The sequence below is a fragment of the Telmatherina bonti genome, assembly GCF_933228915.1.
Source record: "Telmatherina bonti genome assembly, chromosome: 12".
In the NCBI taxonomy this organism is placed as follows: domain Eukaryota; kingdom Metazoa; phylum Chordata; class Actinopteri; order Atheriniformes; family Telmatherinidae; genus Telmatherina; species Telmatherina bonti.
The window spans coordinates 31,465,961-31,491,935 of NC_136610.1; the positions used below are offsets into that span (position 1 = coordinate 31,465,961).

The 25,975-nt window shown below is 38.9% G+C and overlaps 2 protein-coding genes across 2 annotated transcripts; one reads left to right on the forward strand and one right to left on the reverse strand.

Annotated features, from left to right (window-relative positions):
• Positions 1-3,365: 3,365 nt before the first annotated feature.
• Positions 3,366-5,573, forward strand: gprin1 (G protein regulated inducer of neurite outgrowth 1; the record flags this gene model as incomplete). Its single annotated transcript, XM_079250184.1, has 1 exon — positions 3,366-5,573. The coding sequence occupies one exon, from the start codon at positions 3,366-3,368 to the stop codon at positions 5,571-5,573; it is 2,208 nt and encodes a 735-aa protein (XP_079106310.1).
• Positions 5,574-7,334: 1,761 nt separating this feature from the next.
• cdhr2 (cadherin related family member 2) lies at positions 7,335-25,188 on the reverse strand (the record flags this gene model as incomplete). Its single annotated transcript, XM_079250185.1, has 30 exons — positions 7,335-7,484; positions 7,573-7,633; positions 7,865-7,948; positions 8,042-8,155; positions 8,308-8,429; positions 8,513-8,648; positions 9,201-9,272; positions 9,358-9,446; positions 9,560-9,656; positions 9,774-9,925; positions 10,032-10,081; positions 10,866-10,937; positions 11,060-11,635; positions 11,713-11,785; positions 11,880-12,119; positions 14,244-14,487; positions 14,595-14,656; positions 14,746-14,904; positions 15,022-15,174; positions 15,275-15,484; positions 15,673-15,782; positions 15,862-15,937; positions 16,125-16,271; positions 17,064-17,186; positions 17,282-17,371; positions 17,885-18,024; positions 18,110-18,169; positions 24,721-24,755; positions 24,944-25,020; positions 25,093-25,188. 30 exons carry the CDS (start codon positions 25,186-25,188, stop codon positions 7,335-7,337), a joined length of 3,870 nt encoding a protein of 1,289 aa, XP_079106311.1.
• Between the last annotated feature and the right edge of the window lie 787 nt (positions 25,189-25,975).

A 25,975-nucleotide genomic window follows, 5' to 3' on the forward strand; every position in this document is an offset into this window, starting at 1 on the left:
TGTAGAATCTGCTGATCAGGCTCTGGCCCTTGGCAGAATGCTGCCATACTTGGGATGCCAGGCTGATCAGGTTTCTTTGGGCAGGTTTTGTTTTGGTTAATCCAGCTGGAACGTGCAGGCTAGGTGGTGTCTGGCTCGAACAGGGGGTATTAAACGGCTGCTCCCATCCCTGTCGGGTCAGATGGATGTGTGGAGGCTGCAGGGACAAAGACAGGAACCATGGCCTCGTTTAAGAAGTCCTTTGAGAGCCTAAAAGGGACAAGTCACTCTGCTGCGAAAGGAGTCACAGACACTGCAGGTACAGAGATTTAAAGCATCATACAGAGCCAAAAGTTAAAAAAAAAAAAAAGATAGGAATTTGTGTCTTTGTATTGCAATAAATACTAAATGTCTTCCTGTAACAAAAGCTCACATTGAGCGCATAAACAAGCTTAGACGATGTGATGTATTTCCAGTGGCAGCAGCTCAAGATGCTGTGCAGCAGGTGGCAGACTCCTCCAAAGAAACAGTCAGCACAGGTAAAGCGCACATTCCTCTGCCTATGAGCTTCTGAAACATGAGAATAGATCTTTTGAGGAAAGCGAATTTTAGAGCGTCGACACCAGCTGACTAAGTGTGCTACTGTGTTACATGTCAGTATGAGAAAAGCTCTTTAATGAAAAATGTCACTAAAGTCTTGAAAAAAATGTGTTTTTCTAAATTTGAAAGGTGAAGTTGCCACAAACTGTCACACGATATCAGACTGTTTTGGGGTTTTTTTTGTTTTGTTTTTATTTTATTCTGTGTGTGTCACTATCAAAGAAGTAAAATGATCCTTTTTGGCTTCCTTTAACAATGAGTCATTTTGATCCTGTAAGAGACCAGTGGACTAAAATATAACATGGATTTACTTACATTTTTCTTGTGATACATTAATGAAAGCTTCAACCTTGATCAACTTTTCACATGTTAGTCCAGCTGACTTGTTTAATTTCCTGAATATTTCTCTTCTGCTTTATCTTGACTTCTTGAAGCTGCTCAGGAAGTCAGCAGGCAGACTCAGTCAGCAATAGGAAAAGCTGCGGATAAGGCCACGGACACCATCAAGGAGTTCGGACAGAAAATGGAAACCAAATGATTCCCAAAGAATTAGCAGCACCTGTTTTGCAGACTTGAGCAACTTCTATGTTCATCCTTGGTTTTAGACAGTAAATATATATATATATATATATATATATATATATATATATATATATATATATATATATATATATATATATATATATATATATATATATATATATATATATATATATAGCAATTTGCCTATATATATATATATATATATATATATATATATATATATATATATATATATATATCAGTAATAATATACATACATGCAGTATGTATTTCCAGATAACTAACATTCCAAAAGAAGTCTTTGTAAATTGTCTCTTTTTCTCCTTTTAAACAATGTTTCTTGCCTTATAAGAGATTTTATTTCATGTAATTATTTTGGGAAATAAACAAGTACCAAGTTCCCCTCTCGGTTTCATGAAATGTGATACCCTGCTGAGTACAGTGAAGATAACACTGTTAAAAACTGTAGAAGTGCTGTATCTGTGACGCATGCTGTTTTTGCACTATGAAGAGCGCTCATCAATGAATCACCACAGTCATTATTACCAACACATTGCCGAGAAGATGGCCTTTGGCAGACTGATGGCCCCTGATGAGAGTGTGATCAGAACTGTCTACCTTGGTCCTCAGCAGCACACCTCCCTCCATCACACTACACGGTTGCTAGGCAACAGAACTCAGTGCTGGCTAAGGATTGGTGGAGGCCTTTGAATTGATGGTGAGACTACTTCTGTCAGCACGCAGTGTTCTGGCCAGGCTCACCGCGACAGTAAAACAAACATGAAACATGTGCAGTAAAATAAAAATTTGGAAACATCCTCAATCTCACATAATAACTGAAAAAGTGGGAGAAACGGGTTTTACAAACCAAGCAAGGACGCTTGGAGTATTTGGAACTGTGTTTTCCAAGTGTTTGTCTGTGTGGGAGGCACATCTCTGCCTCCTCCAGGCTCCTTCAGGCTGGATATTTCTGTTGTCTTTTATGTGAGCTGCAGCAGAACATTCACAGTATCACAAATTTCTCCCAACAAAACCTGAGTGTGCGTGACTTTTTTTTTTTTTTTTTTTAAGTGAGGGGATGGGGAGGGGGGCTGTAATAAGCCTGTGCTTTTATCTTTTCACATGAACAGCAACAACCTGCTTTTTACTATAACTGTTCATTACTTCATATCACACAAAGTTTTCAATCAAATGTGGACTTTACACCCACACACACACACACATGCGCACGGATACGCGCGCTGAGACACAAACTGCTGTCTTACCTCAAAACAGAAATTCATTCTCAAGAAGAAGAAGAAGAACCCCTCTTCTGCATACTTCATCCTTCCTCCAGAGGCCCTCACACTGAACACTTGAAGTGACGTGGGAGCTTTTTATCATCAGTTTGTGCCTCTTCTAAAGACTCCTCCAGCAACAGCCACTTCACCAGATCACAGGTTTATCCGTCTGCTCACAGTCGCCATTGTGTTGCTATGAGAACCTGGAGTTAATTACAATGATTTACTTATGATTAGAGAGCTGAAGAGAGGTTTTTGTCATTACATTACCACTCGCTGCCAGAGCTCACCCGTGGTTTCCAGGGAAACTGGAAATGTGAAGCTTTTCAATAGACACAGCCACAGCCATAAAGAGCGAGGATTGCCTAAGATAGATTCTTCCAGAGACAAACCTGTAGCCCGTGCAATCAGAATCAATCAAACAGGGGAGCCGCACGGACAGTCGTTGGTCTCAAGCAGTGAGGAAATTTGTGATTTCTGAGACTAATCTGATGAGGAGTTGTGGAGAGGCTTCAGTCTGACTTTTGGCTGCTGAGGTATTTGACTTTGATTTTCCTGTTTGTTTTCTTGTGGATGTTTTTTTGGAGCTTAGATCTGGATTTTTCTGCATGCGATTTGCTGGTATGTGCTGAAGGACTGAAATGGAAATACGAGCTATGGTGATTAATGTTTTTTTTTGGGGGGGGCGGCTGTAAACACCTGTCGTGGCAACAGTTTGCAGAAAGTATTGATTTAACTTTACAGCACCTTGTGATGCTGAAACAAGCATGCGAATATATTTCCATCTAATAGTTTTAGTGATGCTTGACATCGATGTTACAAAATATTTGGATTTGAAAAACAAGCTGTTGTTTTATCCTCTGCTTGTGCGTGGGCTGGTCTCTGATTACAGTTTGCATAAACAGCATGTCTGTGTTGTGTTATGCCCTGCAGGTTATTCTACCACTTTAATGCAGAGACAGAATGGGAAGTCTTAAGGATGAAATGAGGGGTCTTAGAGAGGATCGCCAGCCTTGTGAGAAAACAGACGATGGAGGAGATCCAGCAGGCTCGGATTGCAGTGCCGTAGCTGGAGGACGTCCACTTCACACGAGTCAAGAGTCAACAACTCAAGAGGACTATCAGAAAAAAATGGACGTGAATGTCAATCCTGTTGAGAGGAGAGACAAAAACCCAACACCTAAAGATCAAGTGCTTTCAGGAGTGGTTTGTGATAACACTGCTGAATGTGACTCCAAGCAAGTTAAAGACTGTGCACAGACTGACGCCATGCCGCCGACATCTCAACCAGCAGCTCATGAGACAATGAATGCACAAAAAGACACAACAGTCTCAATCAGCCTCCCAAGAGATGGAGATCCTGCAGATAAAAATGTTCTTAGCAGAGGAAAAGAAGTGGGTACTGTGGGTATTGTTGTTCCTGTGCCATCGACTCCAGGTCCCATCGACCCACGTTCTCCGGCCCCTTTTGGGCAACACCACATGCGCACACAAGTAAGCCTGGAGGTGGTCCAGTGCTGCTCAGCAGCCACCAGCCCCATGACTCCTCCTGAGGAAGGAGGCCATTCCTTTTTCTTTCCAAGCACTTTTGGGAAATCTGGAGCTGTTAGTTCTGACACCAAAGACGCAGAGCTGCAGGTGGGTCAGCAAGTGGAGTTCTGCTCAGTCGCCACATCCCCCATGACTCCAAAGACACCATCGACCACAGCTTTCCCAGTGCTGATCGGGACAGAGACGGCGCGCAAGGTGGAGAAAGCGAAAACGAAAGAGGAGAAGGCTGAAAGCTTCCGACAAGAAAGTTTTACAGAAAGAAAAAGTCCAGCAGAGCCTGAGTTAGAAATAGCGACTTCGAAGGAGACAACTGAAGGCTTCAGCTCAACTGTGTCCCTGGAGTGCTCTAATAGCTGCCTGGCTGCTGTGGTGAAAGATTCACAAGTGACAGTGGAGGACAGGAATCAGCAGAGTAAGCAGCAGAGGATGGGCAGTTTGGATCAAGACATTACAATCTTGGTGACAGACTATGGCAATAATGAGCAGGAAGAGGAAGAAAAGTCTGAGTCACATTTTCATCCTATTGAACCACAGATGGTGAAAATAGACGAATATGAAGAAGCAGGAGAAAATAACAGCAATACAAAGAGAGAGGACGGAAAGGGAAATATCTCCACAGAAACTCCCGCTCCGGTACAGGACGCGTCAAATATGAGGCATCCCAAAAGACAAGCAGAGGATATTAAAGTGTGCACGGAAGCTGAGGCTTCAGATGTCACAGAAAACAAAGATGCGTGTGAGAAGCTGAGGGAAGTTTCTGTGACAAAACCTCCTGTTCCTGAATCCCCTGCTCCCTTTGGCTGCCACAACATCCGCACACAGGTGAGCCTGGATGTGGTGCAGTGCCAGTCTGCTGCTACGAGCCCCATGACTCCTCCTGATGGGGACCAAGCCTTTTACTTTCCCAGTTCTTTCGGGAAAGGTGTGGCTGTGGGTGGAGAGACGAAAGACGCAGAGTTGCAGGTGGGCATGCAGGTGGCGTATCGTTCAGTTGCTACAGCGCCCATGACTCCGAGAACTCCAGTTGCTACCACCTTTCCTGAGATCAAGAAGGAGCCTAGCATAGAGGAGAAGATAGAGGAGGCGGAGGAGGATATAAAGGAACAAATAAAGGAAGAATGTAAAGACGTGGAAGAGGACAAAAAGGAACATGAGAAGGAAGAATGTAAAGAGATGGAGGAGGACAAAAAGGAACGTGAGAAGGAAGAATGTAAAGAGATGGAGGAGGACAAAAAGGAGGTTGTGAACTGTAAGGAAAAAAGTGAGGAGAAGTGTGAGGAGCCGGTGCAGGAGGTGAGCTGGGATGAGAAAGGGATGACGTGGGAGGTGTATGGTGCTGTGGTGGAAGTGGCTGTTCTGGGTTCAGCCATTCAGAAGCATCTTGAGAAGCAGGTATTAAAGCAAAAAAGGCAGTCCTCCATGCCTCCCCCGCCTCCACTCAACCCCTCAGCCACGCCTCTCACATTAGAAGCGGCACAAGGAGGTTCAGGCAAGGGCCGCTCAGGGAAGATAGGGAAGCGGGATGGGAAGGGGAGAAGGCGCAGGAGAAATCCTTTCCGTCTGCTGATGGAGAACATGCAGCAGCCACACTGTTGCTCCAGAGCGCACACCACCGAGTAACAGGAGAAGTGACAGCAGCTGGCTGGAGTAAATCATCTCTGCTGTAGGATCACGTCTGAAATATGTGGCTGTGATTTGCAACAGCGTGACATTGTGTTGACAGGGTGAGAAACAAATCGCCTCCTCACACAAGATAAATAAGCACAAAAGCATGCAGAGTTTGTACCATGAAGCATCAATCACACAGAAACAGCCATACTGTTTGATTTTTTTTTTTTTTTTGTTGTTGTTGTTGTTTTTCACTTCTTGAAATTTCCTGTGGTGTCACTTTGCACAGACTGACAGAGTAATGGACTCGATATAGCAAAAGTGTCACCATTAGCTCAGCTATTGTAATGTTTTCACACTGAGTCGTCCACTTAGTCATATTAGCTCCCGGTGCTTTTTTTTTTATGCACCTTAACCAACATGAAGTCATGGCAACCAGCTCTCCTCCAGGTCGCCAACAAGCTTAACACATCTGCGACTGAGGGAAATGAAAGATTTTGGACCTTGTGTTCTGTCGGTGCAGTGTAAAGGTGATTTTAATGGCATTTAACACAATTTTAATTGCTTTAAATGTTAGCCTATTGTGTGTGTAAGAGGAATTGCAGCCATTATTGCACTTTTTGTCAGTCTGATATTCTGGTCTTTGCTTCAACTCAGTTTTATAGTGAAAAGTTTTCATGTGATGACGGCACGCACAATAATCACTAGAGTAAAGTACTGATCCCCGGCATCAGGCTACTTTACTCCTCACTGTATTTTGATGCCATGAGATGTGGTTCAGTTGTAAATTGTGTGATGAAAATTGTTTTGAAATGTGTTTTAGTTCAGGTTTTGTTGCAGTGTCAGTAATGTTGGTGTTGACGCATTAATCTCGTGAAAGTCCACATTTGAAGAAACAGATTTTATTCACAGATTGCACTTGTGATACATTCATTTAGTTGTCAGTAAACAATGAAATAATCTTTTTCGAGCAGCCACTTGCATGAATCCACAAAGCAATCGACAGCAAGTGCATCAAACACAATGCAAATACAAATACAACACGATTTTGGCAGACACGCATTCATTTCACACGAACACTACACATATCCTTGTAAATTCCTCACTTTTGATTTAATTTCTAGTAGCATTTGCTGAATAAAAGTTAGCATTTGTGTTGATATTACTTATATACAGTTCATTAAACAAATGTTTTGAGACCATGCCTAATATGTTAACTGAAATAAAGTGATTTTCTTGTGTAACTAACAACTGTTTTATTTGCTGTCCCATTTTTGTTTGTCATTTTTGCAGTTTTGCTACACTCTTTAATTTAGTTCCACAAGATTAATGAGACATTTCATTTGAACTCTCAAATATTAAACTTACAGACTGCAACAAGTGAACTTATTCAAACTTAAATACTTTAAAAAAAAAAAAAAAAAAGGATACAAACACCTATCTTATCAGTCTGTTTTTGTGTGGCTTAAAGAGCTGGGACTAGGACTGCTCTCTGTTTTCTGCCATCCAAACTAATTTCATGAACTTAATACAATGAATCTGACATGATTCTCATTGACTAAATGTCTCCCATGTTGGTTACTTTTTGTCTTGAAATGAATGTGTTATTAAATGAGTTCATCAGTCAGAAGATGTGACTTATTTGCCAAACTCATCACTTATGTTTGATAATATATTGCCGATGGTGAGAGCGGAGGCCTATTTAGAGTAATTTTTTATTTGGTTTGTATGGAAATGTCCGTCTGAGGCTTTTAGCCTCTCCTGTGATGGACATCACAGGTCTGTTGTGTCAAACACAGGGTTGGTAAAACCAACAGCGGGCTTGTCGTTGCCTTTCTTCTGTCCCAGCTGGGCCAGTGCTGCACCCAGAGGCTCACTGTATTCTGGTGGGCCGCCGTTTTCTTCCTCTTCCTGGATACTCTGCTGTTATGCAGAGCACATTTTAAAGTTAGACAGCTTTGCTTAATTCTCATAAATCAAAGTGTGGATAGATTTTAAAATGCAAACTCACCATGGAAGATTTAGTACCCTTTTCATTGATCACATCATCACTGTAGTCCAAGGAGTTCAGGCTTGGGTGAGAAAGGAGAAAAATAAGTCAAATATTTTGTTTTTATTTTGTTGTTTTTCTAAAATGAGTTTTGATTCAAAGAAGTGTCACATGGCATGGCTGGGAGCAGAAGGTCAGCACTCCAGCATACTGTAATGAGCACACTGTGACAAAATGTTCACCTGGAAGTGATCCCAGTTCAAGGAGCAGCACGACTACAAAGATGGATCAAAACACAAAAGGGTTTCTATACCTGACTTTGTCAATGTCTGAGTTCTCCTCATCCATGTTAATCGCTAAAACTGAGTCAATGTTGAGGTTAAGCACTGGATTAGCTCTGCGAAAGACAAGAAATTTACATTAGAGACCAAAAAAGTTAGATGTAGTGTGATTTATATATTCCACTCATTAGTTATGTTTGTCTCCTCACCCCTCCATGGTGTATTTGTTGGTTCCAGGTACCACTGGTCCACTTTTCTGGTTGTCAACATTTACCGTGGATGCAGAGTTCATGGCTTTGGCGGCCTTTAGCTTCCTCCTGTAGCTGGAGAGAAAAATAGAAGATGACCAAAGAAATTATGCCTTTAGATTCAGATCTTTCAAAATAAAAGTGTTGCTTTCGGTGCTGGTACAGCAGTTTTGTATTTTATTCTCCTGCCTGGCGCTTTTTCCTTATTCCAAACTCAGTTTTCTTACTTTCGGCGGGTGCACAACAGCGACGTGGTGAGGACAACCAGCACAATGACGAGACCTCCAACTAGCCCCAGCAGGACATACTGCACAGGGTTTGTTCCTTCTTCAGTCACCGGAACATTTCCCTGAAAGACAATAAAAATGAACCTCTCGTATTTTAGTAAGATCATAACTAAAAGCAAAAAATCTTGAAATTATCCAAACTTACAATGTTACTGAGGCCAAGATTTTGGAGTAAAAGGAAATATTCAGGATTAGAAAGCTTTGTTTCCACTTCACCCTTGGTGAGAGCTGTCCCGTTGAGATAGACAAAGTATGCCACTACAACACTCTTTGCTTTATTCCTGAGCAAAGAACAGAGAACACACATTCACAACGTGGAATCTATATGCAATATTTGATGTGTAAATCTGAATATCTTCTTTGTGTAATGAAAGCATCATCTAGTATCATGATCAAATAATTTATCCTCAGCAACAATTTCTGGGTCAGATCACTGGCACCACCTAGTGAACAAAAACAGACTACGGCAGTGTTTCTTAATTCCGGTCCTCTGGACCCCCTGCCCTGCATGTTTTATTGGCAACCCTACTTTAACACACCTGAATGAAATAAAGGGCTTGTTAACAGGCAGCAAAGTAGTTGATGAGTAAGTTCAATAGTCTGACTCAGGTGTTTTGGAGGAGGATCATGTCTAAAACAGGGAAGATAGGAGGGCCTGAGGACCGGAACTGAGAAACACTGGACTATGGAGAAGAATGCTTACTTTTAGTTTTGGAGAAAGAGGCAGTGATTTACAAAACAACACATATTCAGACTGTATTATCCATTTCCATATGTAGCAATGTGAAGTTATGTATGTGAGCTGTATGTATAACTTTCAAAAAGGAACTTACCTGGATGCTATACCTTTGGCGTCTTCAATTGTGATAATTTTAACGACAGATTCAGTGGCAGATGTCAGTGCCCTGAAAATAAAATGGTTTCAGAAAATGCTTTAAATCAATCAAACACACACTGCACTATATAACAACATTAGTATTAGAGCCACACCTCTTGATTTCATCCTCCTTGTCTTGTACTTCCTCTTTAGAAATGTCAAATTGCAGTTCAACTTTGTAGGTTACGTCCACTGTGAAAATCTGAGACATGAAAATGTACAACAGTGTCAAAATAGGTTGCATCATGGTATTTGCAACATAGACAGAGCATGGGTTAGGAATATACAGTTTATTCATAGACTTCAGTGACTCACCTCCAATACGGTGCTGGTGGAGAGGCCACCAGTATCAGTAGCTGTTATTGTCACCAAATATTTTCCTCTCAGGTTCAAGTCAAGGCTTTGGATAGTTCTGTGGAATATTGGAAAAGTTACAATTAAGTCAAGGGTACAGACATGTATAAAATCCGAATGTCAACAAAGTCTACAAGTATTCAGGAATGGCTGCATGGGGTGATGTTATACTCACTGAATAAGCCCAACATAAATGTTATTTTGTTGTGTAGTGACAGCCTCAAACAGGTTGAGCTTATCAGACGTTTGACCGTTTGTGTCCTTAAATTTGACGTCTGTTACTTTAAACTTTATCTGGCTGTTTACTCCAGAGTCTAAATCTGTAGCCTGAGATCAGAAAGAGAGTTATGAGCAAGGATATTCAGGCATCAGGTGACGTTTACTATCACAAGCAGAAATTAGATTAGTTATTTTGTTTTTCATTTATACTTACAGTGACTTTTGCAACTGATGTTCCTATGCTTGCACCTTCTGACACCACAACTGCAGTCCAATAAAGAAAGGTTAGCGTTTAAACCCATAAGGTGAAACAATTGATTAATAAAAAAAAATTTTAAAAAAGGAAATTTGCTCTGTTGGCACTTTTCACAAATAAAAGGGAATATATCACCATTCTATTTCCTTTGTGTTTTTTACTGTAATGATAAAACTGCTTATGTAATTTTCTTATGGATTCAATATACAACTACCACAACAATTACAGCAAATTATACTATTTATAATGAAAGGTTGGTTGCAGTTATTGCAGCACAAAACAGTCACACACGAGTAATATTCCATCATTTCCCTAATTAAAAAAACAACCATTTTAATATTTTGTCTCTTGTTTAACTGTTGTATCATTTTAAATGCTTCAAGAATTACTTTATCCATCTATCCATCTTTAATATTATTAAGCCTGATATTAGAGACTGGAGTATCTTAACATGGGTGCTTTATCTGTATCAGTGTGTGTGAGATCATGAATGATTAGCTGTGTGTCTTTAATTTGGTTAGGTTGTATGCTTGGATATATGAAAGCTTCTTTTTAATTTGATGTTTGAATTATTTTAGTTTAATATTTAATCCCTGCTCTCATTATGAAGCCCTTTGCGCTGCTCTTTGATATTAAAAATGTGCCATATAAATACATTTTAATTTGATTGGATTGCCATATTCTCCCTGTTTTATACAAACAGGGAGAAAATGTCAGAGGAAAACCTGATACAATCGTCACGACAAAAGTGCAAATGAAATTATTTTTGAGTATTAATTCTTAGAAGCTTACCAAATACAGAATCTGGGGGGCTGAATTGTGGATAGTTGTCATTGATGTCTTCGATATTGATAATCATTTGTCCTGAAAGATGCCAAATAAAAAACTGTGAAGCCGTTTGTGTGTGAGATATTTGTAGGCTGTGCTGGATATTGTTACAATTCTACATTACATATTTAATTGTGTGTAAACAGCCCTGCTCTGACCTGGTGTAATACTGTTGTTCTGTCCTGTCTCGGTGTACTCATCCACCACCTGAGCCTGTATCACAGCCTGGTTACACTCTTCATAATCCACCGTTTGCTCTGCATTGACTTTAACGTCTCCATTTGAGTCGAGGACAAACCAGGAGCAGGGTTCGGAGGAGCCTCCACACATGCAGGTGACAGACTCCAGCTGATAGACCAGCGAATGGTTGGTGTCTTTGTCGTGCGCTCTGAACTTTGCAATGGCCTCGACGATGGTAGTGTTCTCCTTGACACGCACAGATTCTATTGACTCAAACTCTGGCCTCTCATCATTGACATCTAGCACGTTCACTTCCACCATCACTTCTGCTTTCTCGTTCCCCAGATCCATTGCCTCTACCTGTAGTTTGTACTGTTTGCGGGGACTCTCGTAGTCCAACTCAGGGTCCACAGTGATTCTTCCCATGTAACCACTCTCCCCCTCAGATGTTGAAATGACAAAACTGCCAAAGCTGCCACTGATGATGCTAAAAGAAATACGATTAAACTCTGTTGTTTGATCCATATCCTCAGCATGAACAGAACCCACGAAACCTGATAGGATGAAAAAAAGGAAATCATAATCCTGATGCATTATTTGAAAGAATAAAAGCTCTGCAAAGAGAAATGCTTGCCTTTTATTCCTTCTTTAACGGAGAATGTGTAAGATGAGTCTTTAAACTGAGGAGCGTTGTCGTTGATGTCCTGCAGCGGATCAGAGGGGAAGAATGTCAGATTCTTAATAAGGTCTTGCACCATTGGCTTTAACATGCAGCCCATTAGTTGTTAGAGGGCTTACCTCCACGTTGATGAAAACCGGAGCCGTGCTGGACAATGGGGGACTTCCTTTGTCTGTTGCCTTTATAGTAAGCACAATCCTCCCATCCAGCTTTGGATCAAGAGCCTCCCGATCCAGTTTACCACTGTTTGTTAACATGCCAGAGCTCGGGTCGATGGTGAAGATGCTGCTGAAGTCATTTGGTTCAAGACTGAACACAATTTCGCTGTTGGGTGTGTTGGGTTCATCGCCATCTGTAGCCTGTCAAAGAAAAAGAAATTATTCAAACTAATCCAGAAGAAATTAATGACTCCTTTGCAAGCATGTTGCACTGGCAGACATGTCTGGGTTTCTTAGAGAACATGTAAACTATGGATATGTGTAGGAAACTCATTACAGCTGCTTGTGTTCTTGACCTCCTTGTTTTGGTCACTACCTACAGCTTGTTACCATAGGTGAGGGTAGGAACATAGTTTAAGAGCCTTTTGGCTCTGCTGGTTCTTCACCTTGACAGAACAATGCAGAGTACGACTGTTGAAAGTAGTGGCGAGATACTTGGAATCCTCCACTGGGAGCAGGAGAATTTCAGGTTTTTTTCAGGTAGTTTGCTGTATTTGTCAAATTTTACATCTTATATGTTGATGGTTTCAGACTTAACCGTTCACTCTAAAGCTGTCACGTGTTATAAATTGTAACACACGACTGGCATTTAACGGGTGTGGATCTATCCCAATGAGTGTCAATGTAAGAACTAACATAACTTACATAATTTAAAGGGCATACGCAGTGTGTTGCACTGCCTTCATCTGCATCTTCTTTATTTCCTTTGTCTTAAACTTACAGCGGGTAGTTAAAAGTATGCTTGCAGGAAAAGGGGCTGTTTGCTCTGAGGGTTGTTGAGGAATGCAAAGTTAATCTTCCTCGCTGTAGATTATAACAGCATTTGTGTCATCTCCAGTGCTGCAGCACAAGCTGTTACCTCCCTGTTAGCTACAAACCATAGCAGCAGTTTCATTATAACAATACTACTTTTAATATTTCTGTCTCTAACAATGAGGACACAAAATAATTATTCACATTTTTATTTATGTGTTTTTTTCTGTTTGTTGTATTTCACTAATTCAGAGTGCTCAGTATGTTAAACTTTGTAGCATCACAATAAAACAACAGAATAAGTAGCTTTCAGCTTTAGATTTCCTGCTTCCTGTTTACTATTTTTCCCCATTGGTGACTAAAAGGTTGAACACTGTTAAATAATCTCTGTTAATGCTCCACAAATTCACATTTAAATGTTACTAACTTTTGCTGCTGCTGGGGAAGCCTCAGAAATACACTACCAGTAAAATGTTTCCCATTAAATCCAATGGGAAAGTGTGTCCAAACTTTTGACTGGTAGTGTATCTAAGGTGTATGCTGTGCTGGGTCATGCTGGTGTCGTAAAGATCATCCAGTTCATCCTATTTAGCTGTTTTTCACCTATTTATGTCTTTTGGAATTTCATTACTCATCTTATGAAGCTTACTTTTGTCAACTTTTCCCAGTTCAAACTGGCCCCAGCTGAGTTTCAGCCCAGAAACATTAGGTTGATCTCCAGAAGCTGTTTGGAGAACTGTGCGCCTAGTCTACACTTAAAACAGGACCATCTAAAGAAGCTGACGGGACAAACAAATATGGCTCTAAGAGTGCTAATATTAGCTTAGCTGTGACATATATGTAGTGCAGGGGTCCATTTCCAGTCCTCGAGGGCCACAATCCTGCAAGTTTTTCATTCATCCCTGCTTTAACACACCTAGCTCAAATGAATGAGTGATTGTGCAGAACTTCAGATGCTGCTGGATCTATTTAGCTTGAGTCAGGTGTGTTTGAGCCGGGATACACTGAAAACCCTGCAGGAATGTGGTCCAGCACATTGGTTGAAAAACATTGCTTTAGACATCCATGATGTACTGCGTTCCTTCATAATGTGAAAACTGTCTTCCAGTTGAGTGACTAATTGTTCTAATGAATGCTTTTACACTTATTTTGTAATAAACTGCAGTCAGTGAGGTAAAGCAGCGGTTGAAAGTACAAAATAGTTATTGTCTTGCTAATACAGCAATGATTGTGTTACATAGTTCTCTGGTACCAAAAAAAGTATTAGAGGGAGTTAATCAACAGCTAAGACCAGACAGTGTATTGTGTTTACATGTTGTATAGCACCTTGTGATTGTGATTTTAAGTATAGGTTCGTGCAAATTAAACTGACTCATTAGCGTTGCAAAGAAATAACATGCTAGTGACAATAAACTGATGAAAACAACTTGAATAAATATGTACAGGAATGAAATTATTCACACCTTTAATATAAAGTTTAGGTTTTTTTTCTTAAGGTTTTGCCACACTTACATCTATCTTGAGTTGAAACTGCTCGCCCTCTGCAACATATTGCAGGTAAGAGTCTCTATTGATGACTGGAGGCTGGTCGTTGATGTCCGTCAGAGTAATCTCCAGCACCGTGCTACCAGGATTGTCATTTGAGTCTCTGGCCTGCAGTGTCGCTGAATACTGAGCTCTGGCTTCGCGATCCAACAGATCCTGGTTTTTCACATATATTTCGCCTGTTTCTGGATTAACGTCAAAGAATGTCAATCTGAAACACAGGCACAGCTTGTTAGGCATATTGGTAGAAAAAAAGCTAGAAAAAAGCTATATTCAAGCCAGGAGAATTTGTGAAGTGGGGTTAAAATGTAGGCATACATGCTTTCTGGAAGCAGCAGGTAGGTGATGTTGCCTTGATCCATCGTGTCTGGATCATCTGCCTGGGAAAATCATTTTTAAAAGATAAACTTCTATAAATGTCTTTTTTTTCTTTCAAAGTGACTAAAAATCCAGATTGTTATGGACTTACTGTAATGGTATCCACAACTGTGTTCATGGGAGAGTGCTCAGCCACACTCAGTTTGTACGTGCTCTTTGGGAATGTGGGACTGTTGTCATTGATGTCCTTTATGTTTATAGTAACTGTGGCAGTGGAGCCTAAGTTGGTTTCTTTATCAATAGCAATCACCTGTACCATGACACATGCATAATGAGCTCCATCAACGTACAGAGCTTAAAACAGAGGAAAGCAAAACACACATGTTGCAGAAATGTGACTGATGATCTATTTTCTGCTTCTTTCTACCTGAAGAATCATTTGCTGCTTTTTCTCAAAATCCAGATTTTGTGACTGCCTGACCATGATCTGAACTACGCTCTCAGAGATCTGAGTGAACGAAGGTTCCACAGAGAAAACGTCCTTGTCCGCTCCCTCCAAACGTAGCTCAGTGTTGGCAGTCTGTAAAATCATAAAACAGTAAATTGTGATTGATCATTAATGTCACTCTGACTTTGCTTCCACAAACGTGTTATAAGAAAAGCTGTCATTTTTTTCCTACCTTATCCAGATCTTTGACCTCCATGTTGATGGGAACGGCACCCACTGAATGTTCAGCAATATCTCCTGTGAATTCAGTCGCAACCACACAAGTGTCTTCTTCACACTTGTAAAACTGGGGTTTGTTGTCGTTCACGTCAAGGATGTTGATCTGCACATTCGTTGTGGTGCTGGCCTGGACCTCATGAATGTTTGGTTGAGACTCGGTGGCCTGAAATAGAACAGAAATTAAGAATTTTATCATTTCAGCATCAAAGCCTTAAACCTTTCCAGGTTGTCTGACAGCCTGCACCCAGACTAGCTGCTGCTCCACTGCCAGTCCAGTGCTAAGCTAACTGCAAGCTGAATCAAACTTCATATATATAGTAAAAAATGAAGACATGAGGTTCTGCTTGTTACCTTCACAGTCAGGGTGACAGTGTCGCCAACAACTTCTCTGTCAATCATTGACAGTACAGATATGATGCCATCATCTCTTGAGATTGCAAACAAACCATCTGCTGTGGATGCTGTAAAAAAGGTGCAGAAATATTTACTTACTCCTTAAAAAAAAGACAAGTTGCTCTGGTTTATTTTGTTGTAGCTCACCTTCAATGGTATAGATAATTTTATCTAGGATGCCTGTGTCCGGGTCAATGGCGGTCACTTGGAACACAGATGTTCCCTGGCAGAAACAAAAAGAGTGTTGAGATGTCCTACTTTACAAATGAAGTACATGCGCTATATGATGCTTTATTTGTACCACCGTGACTAACAACACAAGCTCATTCATTGTGCTGAAAGTGAGAGCTTCACTGCATTACACTGACTCAGGTTTAACAGTACAGTGTAAAGAAGCCTCTGACACTCACCGCAGGAGAGTTCTCCTCAACATTTCCCACAAAGGAAGTGCCAGTGAACTGTGGATCAAGGTCCGGGACATCCTTCACCGTGATGAAGGAGAAAACAATGGCTGAGTTGTAAACTGTTTCATCTGAGGCACATTTGCCTCCTCCGTCCTGTAATGACACACAGAAAGTCATTTGGGATTTGAATGCATATTTTCAGCTTTGTTTGACAGTGTGCCTGCATTAATACTAGAAGAAACCTGAAGAAGTTTTCTGTGTTTAGTAAAAACAGACTGGAATTAGAGGGGGAAAACTGCTTAAACTTAAACTCGAGTCATTCAATTTAAGTTCAACTCTGGATCAATGTCTAAATTGAAGTTCCTTTATTATGACTGAGATATGGTTTTAAAGATACGCTGTTAACAATAAAATATGCGTCATGAACATAAATAGATTAACCCTGTTTTATTGCTGAGCTGGAAAATTCACTCAACAGTAAAATGCTTGTCTCAAACAGCCTATCTAGAGGATTTGTCCAAAAAATTAGAAAACAATTATATGTGAGGAGCTGTCCTGCAGCTCAACTCCACCACCATAAGATGCTGCGCTTGGTTTAACGTGTGATTTGGCTCTAAATAAAGCTCAACACTTTGCGCATAATCATCTTTTTTCATCCAAGCATCACATAAGAAGATGAGCCAAAGGGAAGAAATTTATTTTATTTTGAGCACACAGGACTCTGGTTAAAGATAAGAAAATCAACAAACTAAAGCTTCACAAAATATTTCATCAACCAAACTATATACCATATGCTGTGGTTTAACAGGGTGTAGTGCTCCTCCACATTAATGGTCAGAACAAACCAAACCTTGGCATCTTGAGGTTTAATGGGATTCATTTTTCTTTAATTACTACATGCATCATAAAGAGTACATATAGTAAGAAGTAGAGCATTATACTTACAGTTGCATTGATCTGCAGTCGATAGAAGGAGCTCAGTGAGGTGTAATTCAAGGGTTTTACTAATGTCACCTGCCCAGTTGTTGGTGAGATACTAAATGGATTTTCAATGTTATTAGGAGATACCTGGAAAAAAAGAGGTGGGGTGTTAATATTTTGCATTTCATAAAAAAAATCTCAATATAAACCAAACAAGACTGTGGTTTAAAACTGGATCCTACCTCATCAATGGTGTATCTAACAACACCAGCGAGTGAAGTGTCATAATCTATGGCTTGCACACTGAATAGAGATGATCCTACGGCTTTATTCTAAAAGAAAAGAAAAGAGGGCAAGAAAATGAAAAAAAAAAACAAATGTCTCAGACTTCATACATGACTGAGCTAATCTTACATTGACTTACAGAGCAGACCTAGACATTAAAAACGAACAACATCGCATCTCAGAGAAGAACAGTGATGTACTGGTTAAAACATGTTTCGATGCGTTCCACTTACTTCTTCAACTTCCATGTTATAAGAAGATTGCTGAAACAACGGTTTGTTGTCATTGGCATCTGCTAATATTATGGTTAAGTCCGATGATATCTGAAAGATATGACACATTATGTGTATAAAGTAAAAAAAAAAAACAAAGAAACTGATCTGAGTGAAACACAAACCACCATCTTTAGTGTTACTTACTGTATTGAAACCATCTGAGATAGAAACTTGAAGCATCATAACATCCTGGTTCTAGAATAAATAAATTCATTCAGCATTTTTAATATTCTGTCAAAGGGACGAATTAACACATAGAGACTTTTTAGTTCTGGTTTCGTGTACCTCTCTGTCTAGTGCATTTTTCACTGTTACGCTCCCACTGCTACTGTCCACTGTGAAGAATACAGCATTGCTCCCAAGGAGTGAGTAAGTCAGTGGATCGTTGTCTAGATCTGATGCATCTATGTCAAATGCATGGCCACCTGTGCAAAGGAAATGTAGGTAAAATCATGCACTGAATGGAAAAGTTTAAATAAAATAATGTGAATGTTTGTCACACGTATATACCAATGGGGACGTCTTCACACACAGTGTAGACACGAGTATCAATTGAAGGACTGCTATTGGCTGAAAAACACAGATCATATAAATGTTTAGATGGCAATTGAAAGGGAAAGAATATCTGTCAAAACTGAATACACACCTTTTACAAGGCTGACGAGGCACAGTAGTAGAAAACCTCTTGTAAACGCCCCCATGTCTGCAAATGCAAAGACAGAAATGTGACTTATTGATCAACTGACCAAATGGACAAGCAGTTATTTTTACTTATTTATTAATCGGGTCAAGTCATTTACCAAAGCAGGCAGATACAGTTGAAACTTTACAACCAAAGACAGTCTAAAATGGCTTTTTACCCAGCAACACCCAGAACACAATGAGCAAAAGGCTTTATTTTCAAGGAGTTACAACATCATTTTAAATACCAGTCCATGCATTTCAAATTAAGTGTAAAGAAAAGATTAGGTAAATAAAGTCAAGCAAAAGGTGTTTCTCTTTCCTGACGTCCTTCCAGCTGTGGCAACACTGCTTGACTGGAAATACTCAACCAGTTAAAACTGTTCAGTACTGAAAACTCCACCCAGAGGGTTCAAAGGGTCTCATTTCACTGCAAAAACTGAAATCTAAGTAAGATTAAAAATCTTAAATAGAGTACACATATGCTTATTTTTTTAAAGGTATGATAATTCTTAGTTTTTATGCCAGAGAATTGTTTTAAGAGTATTTTTTTACTTGTTTTGGGAAGTCTTGACAAGCCAACTTTTCTTGTTCTGTTGGCAGATAATTTATCTTATTTTAAGCAACATTTACCTAATTTTTGTATATTTTTTCTTGTTTTTTAAGGCTGAGTTTTTGCAGTGTTCATATCTGTGTTGAATTGAAAAAGTGAAAAGAAACAGAGACTGAATAAAACAAGGTCCTAGAAGTTAATTGAGCCCTTTTCTGACTGCTAACGAAAATCTGTTTGCTAATATGTTACTCCATGAGGACATTACCCTACCTCTTACCTCTCACTGGATTTCTTATTCTAGCAAACATCTAAATTAGTCTGCGATCCCACATGATGGGGCATTTCAGTTGCTGCTGGTAGCCAAAAATGTTTTATTTCTCTAAAAAGACACTGAAGAGTCTGCATGTTAACTTATTTTTCATTACGAAAATTGAGCTTAAAGTTAGTTTTTTTTATAAGCCAAACTTAACACACACTGTTATTGTACAGGAAATCAGTCAGTGTTGGTAACAAAGCTAAGGTGAATAGTTTAGCTTAAAAATGAGCTACTGGCTTGCTTATGGTGTCTAAGTTTGCCAGGCTTGTAACCTGTGTTTATCTGATAAACAGTATGAGGTTCTCTATCATTCACTGTTCGCTTCGCCACAGTTTCACCCTTCTCTGGCTTCAGAAACCAAGATGGCAGCAATCAAAAAATGCCAACGTCAAGACTTTAGAGCACACAGCCACAAATCATTGAATGACGTCACAATGACTATATGTGCATCTTTTACACAGTCAAGTGCAGAAAATGATCTTTGCCCTGATTTATATGGGTTGAAATTTAACAGCAACTTTTATGTCCGAACACACCCAATTCATAACAGCGGATGGTGAGAACATCTGGAGTTTCGAGTACACAAAAAAAGCGTAACAACCATGAGCTCTTAAATAAATCATACCCAAAACAAAGCAATAGTTTCACTCAAAACAAGGCAAATGATGTCAATTATGTATACCTATGCTGACAATATTTTTGATTGATAGATATGAACAAAATTCATAAAATGTCTTTTTATGAATTTTATTACAAATTTTATTACAATTTAGGTAGCATTAGACTAACAAATACTGTCTGAAGATTTAGGAGAGTTTTTTTAAGAACCATTCTTGAAATGAATATAATATATATATATATATATATATACATATATATATATATATATATATATATATATATATATATATATATATATATATATATATATATATATATATATATATATATATATATATGTTTTTTTCTGGGAATAAACCATTTTCTCATGTATTTAAGAATGAAATAGCATAGTTGTGGCCATATTGTCAAGTTAAACCACATACGATACTATACTACATCAACTTAGAATACAACATTTGTTACTCAAATTTAAATTTGTTAAAAAATAAAACTTTAAACCTAGTTATGTAGTTGCTAAAAGCATTGCAGTAACACTATAAATGTAAATGGGAGTCAAAATGCAGCAGGCTGACTTACCTGACGGAGGGCTTCTCTGTACTGATGTCTGAAAGAGACCTTTGGTTCTTGTTTCTCCTAGTGATTATCGAGGCGAAGTCGTAAACATAAATGATTAACGTGCACAGAAATGTCCATCCAATAACACAACATTTAGCCTCCTCCCAGTGTCAAACAGCGTTACATAAAACAAAGCACTTTCTGAATGGAAAAAGTTCTGATGGATTAATTTGATAAAAACCAGCATATGCCCTCTAAATGGCTTTTTAAGCTCAAGTACTCATAAGAACCATCATCTAGAATAGGAATTTCTCATTGACTGGCCAGCCCTGCTACCAGGAATTTGAGGCATTGTGCCATGCTGGGCCACCAGTGCCCATATCAGAACCACTAGAGGCATCTGAAATGCCCTTTTGTCTGAATGGGTGCTTTTGTTGTCATAGTAACACCAGACTGCTCACTTGTTTCCATTGAGTAAACCCAACGTGACCAGGGGGCTCTCTAAAACTAAGCCTCATCAGAACCAATAAGTGGGTTGATTTCTTGTGCAGAAACCACACACCCATACTATAATGAGTCCCCCCCCCCCCCCCCCCCCCCTTTCAGCCCCCCACCAATTAAGGGCCATCACACAAAAGATTATGCTCAGTTGTTTCAATCAGCTCAATTCATACTCAGACATTTTCCCTCAAACAAAAGCGCAGTGATACAGCTTTTCACTAAGGAAACAGGACGTTCAAATAAGAATACATATGAAAAAATAATATTAAAACAACATGAAACACATGTGGAGTTCTAAAGATTCAGCCTTTTATGCCAAAGACAGAAAATGAAGCTGTTGTCATCAGCATATAACATATTGTTGCACATATTTGAGGCTGCTTTGTTCCTAAATTAACTTTTTTTGATCCTTGGGCATGAAGGTCAGTGGAAAACTGCGTAAACTGTATATTGCTTGGGGCATTTTACTCAGAGTGACGGCAGATAATATGACAATCTAAGTGGATTTCACAAGATACTCTGATTCAGTTAGTTAATACTGACTAATAGCTGTCAGGGTATTTCACTCAAAACCACAAACAATATTTATGTGGTAGAGGAACTCAAAAGATGATTAGTAAAACTGTTTGCCTGCAGAAATGATTATTGCATTATTGCCTTTAACAATTAAAACATTTAAACAAATTAAAATCAGAGAATGAAGATGAAATGAACAGAACTTTGTCTAAGTTTTGCTTATAACCCCTATGAAAACTGAACATTAAAGATTTCAGGGTGGTGTGTGTTTGGTATGGGCGATTTTTAGATTAATAAACATATTACACAGGCAAAACAAACAGAAAGTCTCTTAGCAAAACAAATCAGAGGGATATCAAAATGGTTTCTCACATTCAACCTCTCAGTTTCCTGTTGGCTAATATACAGATGCTGGCTCTTCTTGTCTTATCCAATTAGACTTTGGTTTATGACTTACAACACTGGAGGTAGCAACACAAACATATCAGTGGGCAGGAACACAATCAAATTCTTCATAAGCAATTCCAGTAAACAGAAACATAGCTATATTCACATATTTATCTTGGTAAATTAAGCCAGGATCAGTCAGGGAGCTGCAGCTCCACACAGACAAGATGATAAGTCCTGATAAGATAAATAAAGCACAGTCTAGGTCATGAAATATAAAAATGCTTACGTAATGGAAATGATAGGAGAATTTGATCAAATAATAAGGAGGTGATTTGGCTAAATGTTGACAGTCATTGTGTTACAGTTGTTGATTGAAAGAATCATTTGAGGTTTATGAGATGAGGTCTCTGGAATATCAACCTTTTTATTGTTATGTATTTTTTAAATTCTTTTTCCTTTTGCTAAAACCTATTTTACTTCCTTACAGCACTGACACATGTCTGAGCTGCTCATATACAACCTGGGAGGATAAGGGCTTTTCTGTTGCTGCCCCAGCCCTCTGGAACTCCCTCCTACAATACATCCAAGACACCACAGATCCTGCTACCTTTAAATTTGAAATATAAACTCACCTGTTTCGTTTTGCTGTTCACACTTAACTTTTTAAATATATTTTCATATTCTGTGTTTTATCTTTCTATGTTGTTTTTTTTGTACTTTTGTTGTATTTTTGCCGTATCTAACTTGAATTTTATTGTGTAAAGCATCTTTGACCTACTATGTAATTGGTAGCAGCCATCCTATGGGTGGGACATGACAAATAAATATGTATATTGCTGTGTTTCCTTTCCAAGTGCCTACTTTTGTTATGCATCAATGCAAAATTATGATTCTTGAGATTTGAATGGTGTTTACCATTCCAGGCTAAAATCATCACTGCAGATTTATAAAAAACTTATTTCTGAAAAGAAATTTATCTTTGAAAACATACTGTACTCCAGTCGCAGAGGTCACAGCTAGGATCCACGAAAAGTCCAGAATAGTTGGCCACAACAACTCTTTTGTCCATAAAAGCCTGTTTTGGGTAAAAAGAAATTAAATGATTTTAAGATGTTAATCAACATCACAAAAAATTAGCCCAGCTGATAGAGGTGTATCTGATATCAGTCATGGAGACAGATAAACAAACTGTTGTTTGAGGCTATCTTTTTTTATCCATGTTAGCAAATGACAAATTCTGCGAAGGTGCAGATTGTTGATTTTCTTTAGTTTTTAAAGGACATATGATATTAAGTATTATTTCATATTATTCTAAAATGACTAGGATTCAAATACCACTTCCACAGTAATTTGTTGTTGTCTCTTTGAACAAGACACCTCTCCCTCTTTGCCTCCAGTGTCAGCATCACTGGTGTATCACTGGTGTAAGGATGCCCGGTGGTGGTCAGAGAGGTCGGTGCACATTGGCTGCCACATTCCGTCAATCTGCCCCACGGCAGCTATGGCTACACATGTAGCTTACCATCAGCAAGTATGAATGAGAAGTGAATAAATAGTGCATCCAATGTAAGCACTTTGGAAAGAGCAATATCTTTCTAATATATTATTAATAATAACTTTTAAAACTTCCAATTTAACCTAACATATATGTTATGAATATATTTCTGTATAATTTGATGCAGAAATAATTGAAAATGCAGTTAAGTATGAAAGAAAGCCCATCCTTTTCAGTGGAAGTTTTATAGCGGACATATTGGGTTTATTGGCCTGTCATATGATTAGGTTTCAGCTGTTGTGGCCACCATTATGATGATGACCGCAACTCAATGTCTACAAGGTTCCACATAAAAAGGAATCAAAACTTGCTGAACATCTAAGATCACTGTTGATGTACTTTCCTCCTTGGCACTATGTTTGCTCATGCCGGAATATTTCAAACCAGTAACTTCCACTTTTATAGAGATGTCCTAATCAAGTTCATGACTCACCTAATTTTTAAAAAAAATTATCAGTGGGCAAAAAAACAAAAGGATGTTTTGTTTTAACTTTCTGGTTGTGCGTGTACATAAACTAATCTAAATGAATCCTCCTGGTATGTTTTTGTTTAAAGAATATGTAAGATTTGTCTTCCAACTATGTGCAGTGTCCCATTTTATAGATTGTTTTGCCTGTAATTTACTTCTGTCACTGACTTAATATTTTAAAAGATACCTGGCACATGTTGCTGTAGAGCAGGGGTGCCCAAACTTTTTGCCTTGAAGGGCCAAACTGAAAATGATCCAGGGATCCACGGGACAGCTTTAAGGATGAAAAAAAAAACAGTAAATAAAGTTATTTTATTTATTGTTCAATAGCTAATACAGTGTATTTATCCTATCTGGGCAAATAAAATGTTACATAAAAAATCAATATCATAATATAAAATAATATAATATATAATATAAAAAGAACAATAAAGCCACAGTTAAAGGGGCAAGGAACAATAATTACAGCCACTAAACTTCAACCAAGAGCAAAGTGTCAACAAGAAGAAACAGAGCATGTTGAACAAGGCAAGTTGCTGATACTGGTAGGACACATGAAGTTGATCTTTGGACATTACCAGTCTCTCCATGTTGGGTTGCACCTGGCTAATTGACAAGGTGAACATGTCAATGAGGTGTGTGTCAGTCGGGGTCCCTCTGAGTCTGGACTTATTAAGGTTCAGTTTTTTCTTTCAACTTTTAAGCCGACAGAAAATGTGTTTCACATATCAGTATTGCTGACTAATATTGCAGGGAAACATTTTAATCCATTAAAACTTTTGACAAAACCTTGCCAATCTTGCTTCATCAGGAAGAGAAGGATATTCACACAGTTTAGTGGTTTGAGTATTTTCCTCCATTTCTCCTTAAGACATGTTCTCTTTCTTTACACAACACCCCTCTTTCCATGAACGAACCCTAAACTTTCTGCTCAGTCTTCCACATTTCTTCTGTCCATTACGGTAAAAATGGCCGCGCGGCGTGAGCTCTCTGCGCCTGCAATACACAGAAATGGGGTGGAACAGGGAACTGAAGGAGTCCCAAACATCCGCAGGGCCGGATTATTACTTCCGACATGAAAATGGGGCTTTAACAGAAACAATCTAGGGTGTTACAAAGCCAGATTTCAGCACGATATATCAGCAAAATATGCTTATAAAATGAGGACTTTCGCGAATAAGCACCTTTTTTCCCCCATGAGTGGTGAAATCCACGGAATGTTCCACACAGGAACAGCTGACCACAGGATGCCGCACTTAGCCTAACGAGATGTGAACATTACAAGGAGAATATCAATGGTCAGATGGTTGCATATTAACAATCAGGTATTTACACTCTTCTTCTTCTTGTTGCGCTTTTTTGGCTGGGATTTGAGAAGTTGCGAAGCTTTTTCCAGGGAGGTGGTTTGACGGCTTATTAGGGCTGTCATCCTGCTCAGCCTCCAGCCCCTCCTTGTTTTCCTGCTACCGAGAGCGATGTTGTAATGTTTACATTTAGTCTATGTTGCATACAGCGGCTCCTCTCCTCAATCAGCTCTCTAATAAGTGCACAGAGAGAACGCCTTCAAAACCCCAAGTATACTCCATTACTTTCCAGTTAAACATGAAAACCACGCACATAAATATATATATATATATATATATATATATATATATATATATATATATATATATATATATATATATATATATATATATATATTATATATGTTATCTTACCAATTGGGCCTGAAATATACGGCCTAATTAAGATTGATTATCACCAAGTTAATGAGGAAGATTTAGGACCTTATATCCTAGGGGGAAAAAAAGAAAGGATGCAAGTTTTCACATCACAGATGAGAGGTGTTTCTGACTTGATCCTGCATTGGCAATATTACATAACACGCTGAGTATAGTCTCTTCAGTAGGACAATGTGGCCTCCAGTGAGACTGAACATGGATTGTGAGCAGCAATGGAGTTATACCCCAGAGTGTATTTGAAACAAAAATATGTCTGTGGACATGTTTCACAGCTTTATGTAATGATTTAAAAAGCCATACCTTTTATTTCCATGGTTTGCCCATGTTTTTGTCTGTTTGGTACTTTGTTTTGTGTTTTTGAAGGATGCAAATTATCAAAACAAGACAAAAATACAGGAAAGATTACTGTGATGCCCAGATGAGTCAGTATCAAACTAGTGTGCACATAATGAATTAGAGTAAGGTGAGGAAATA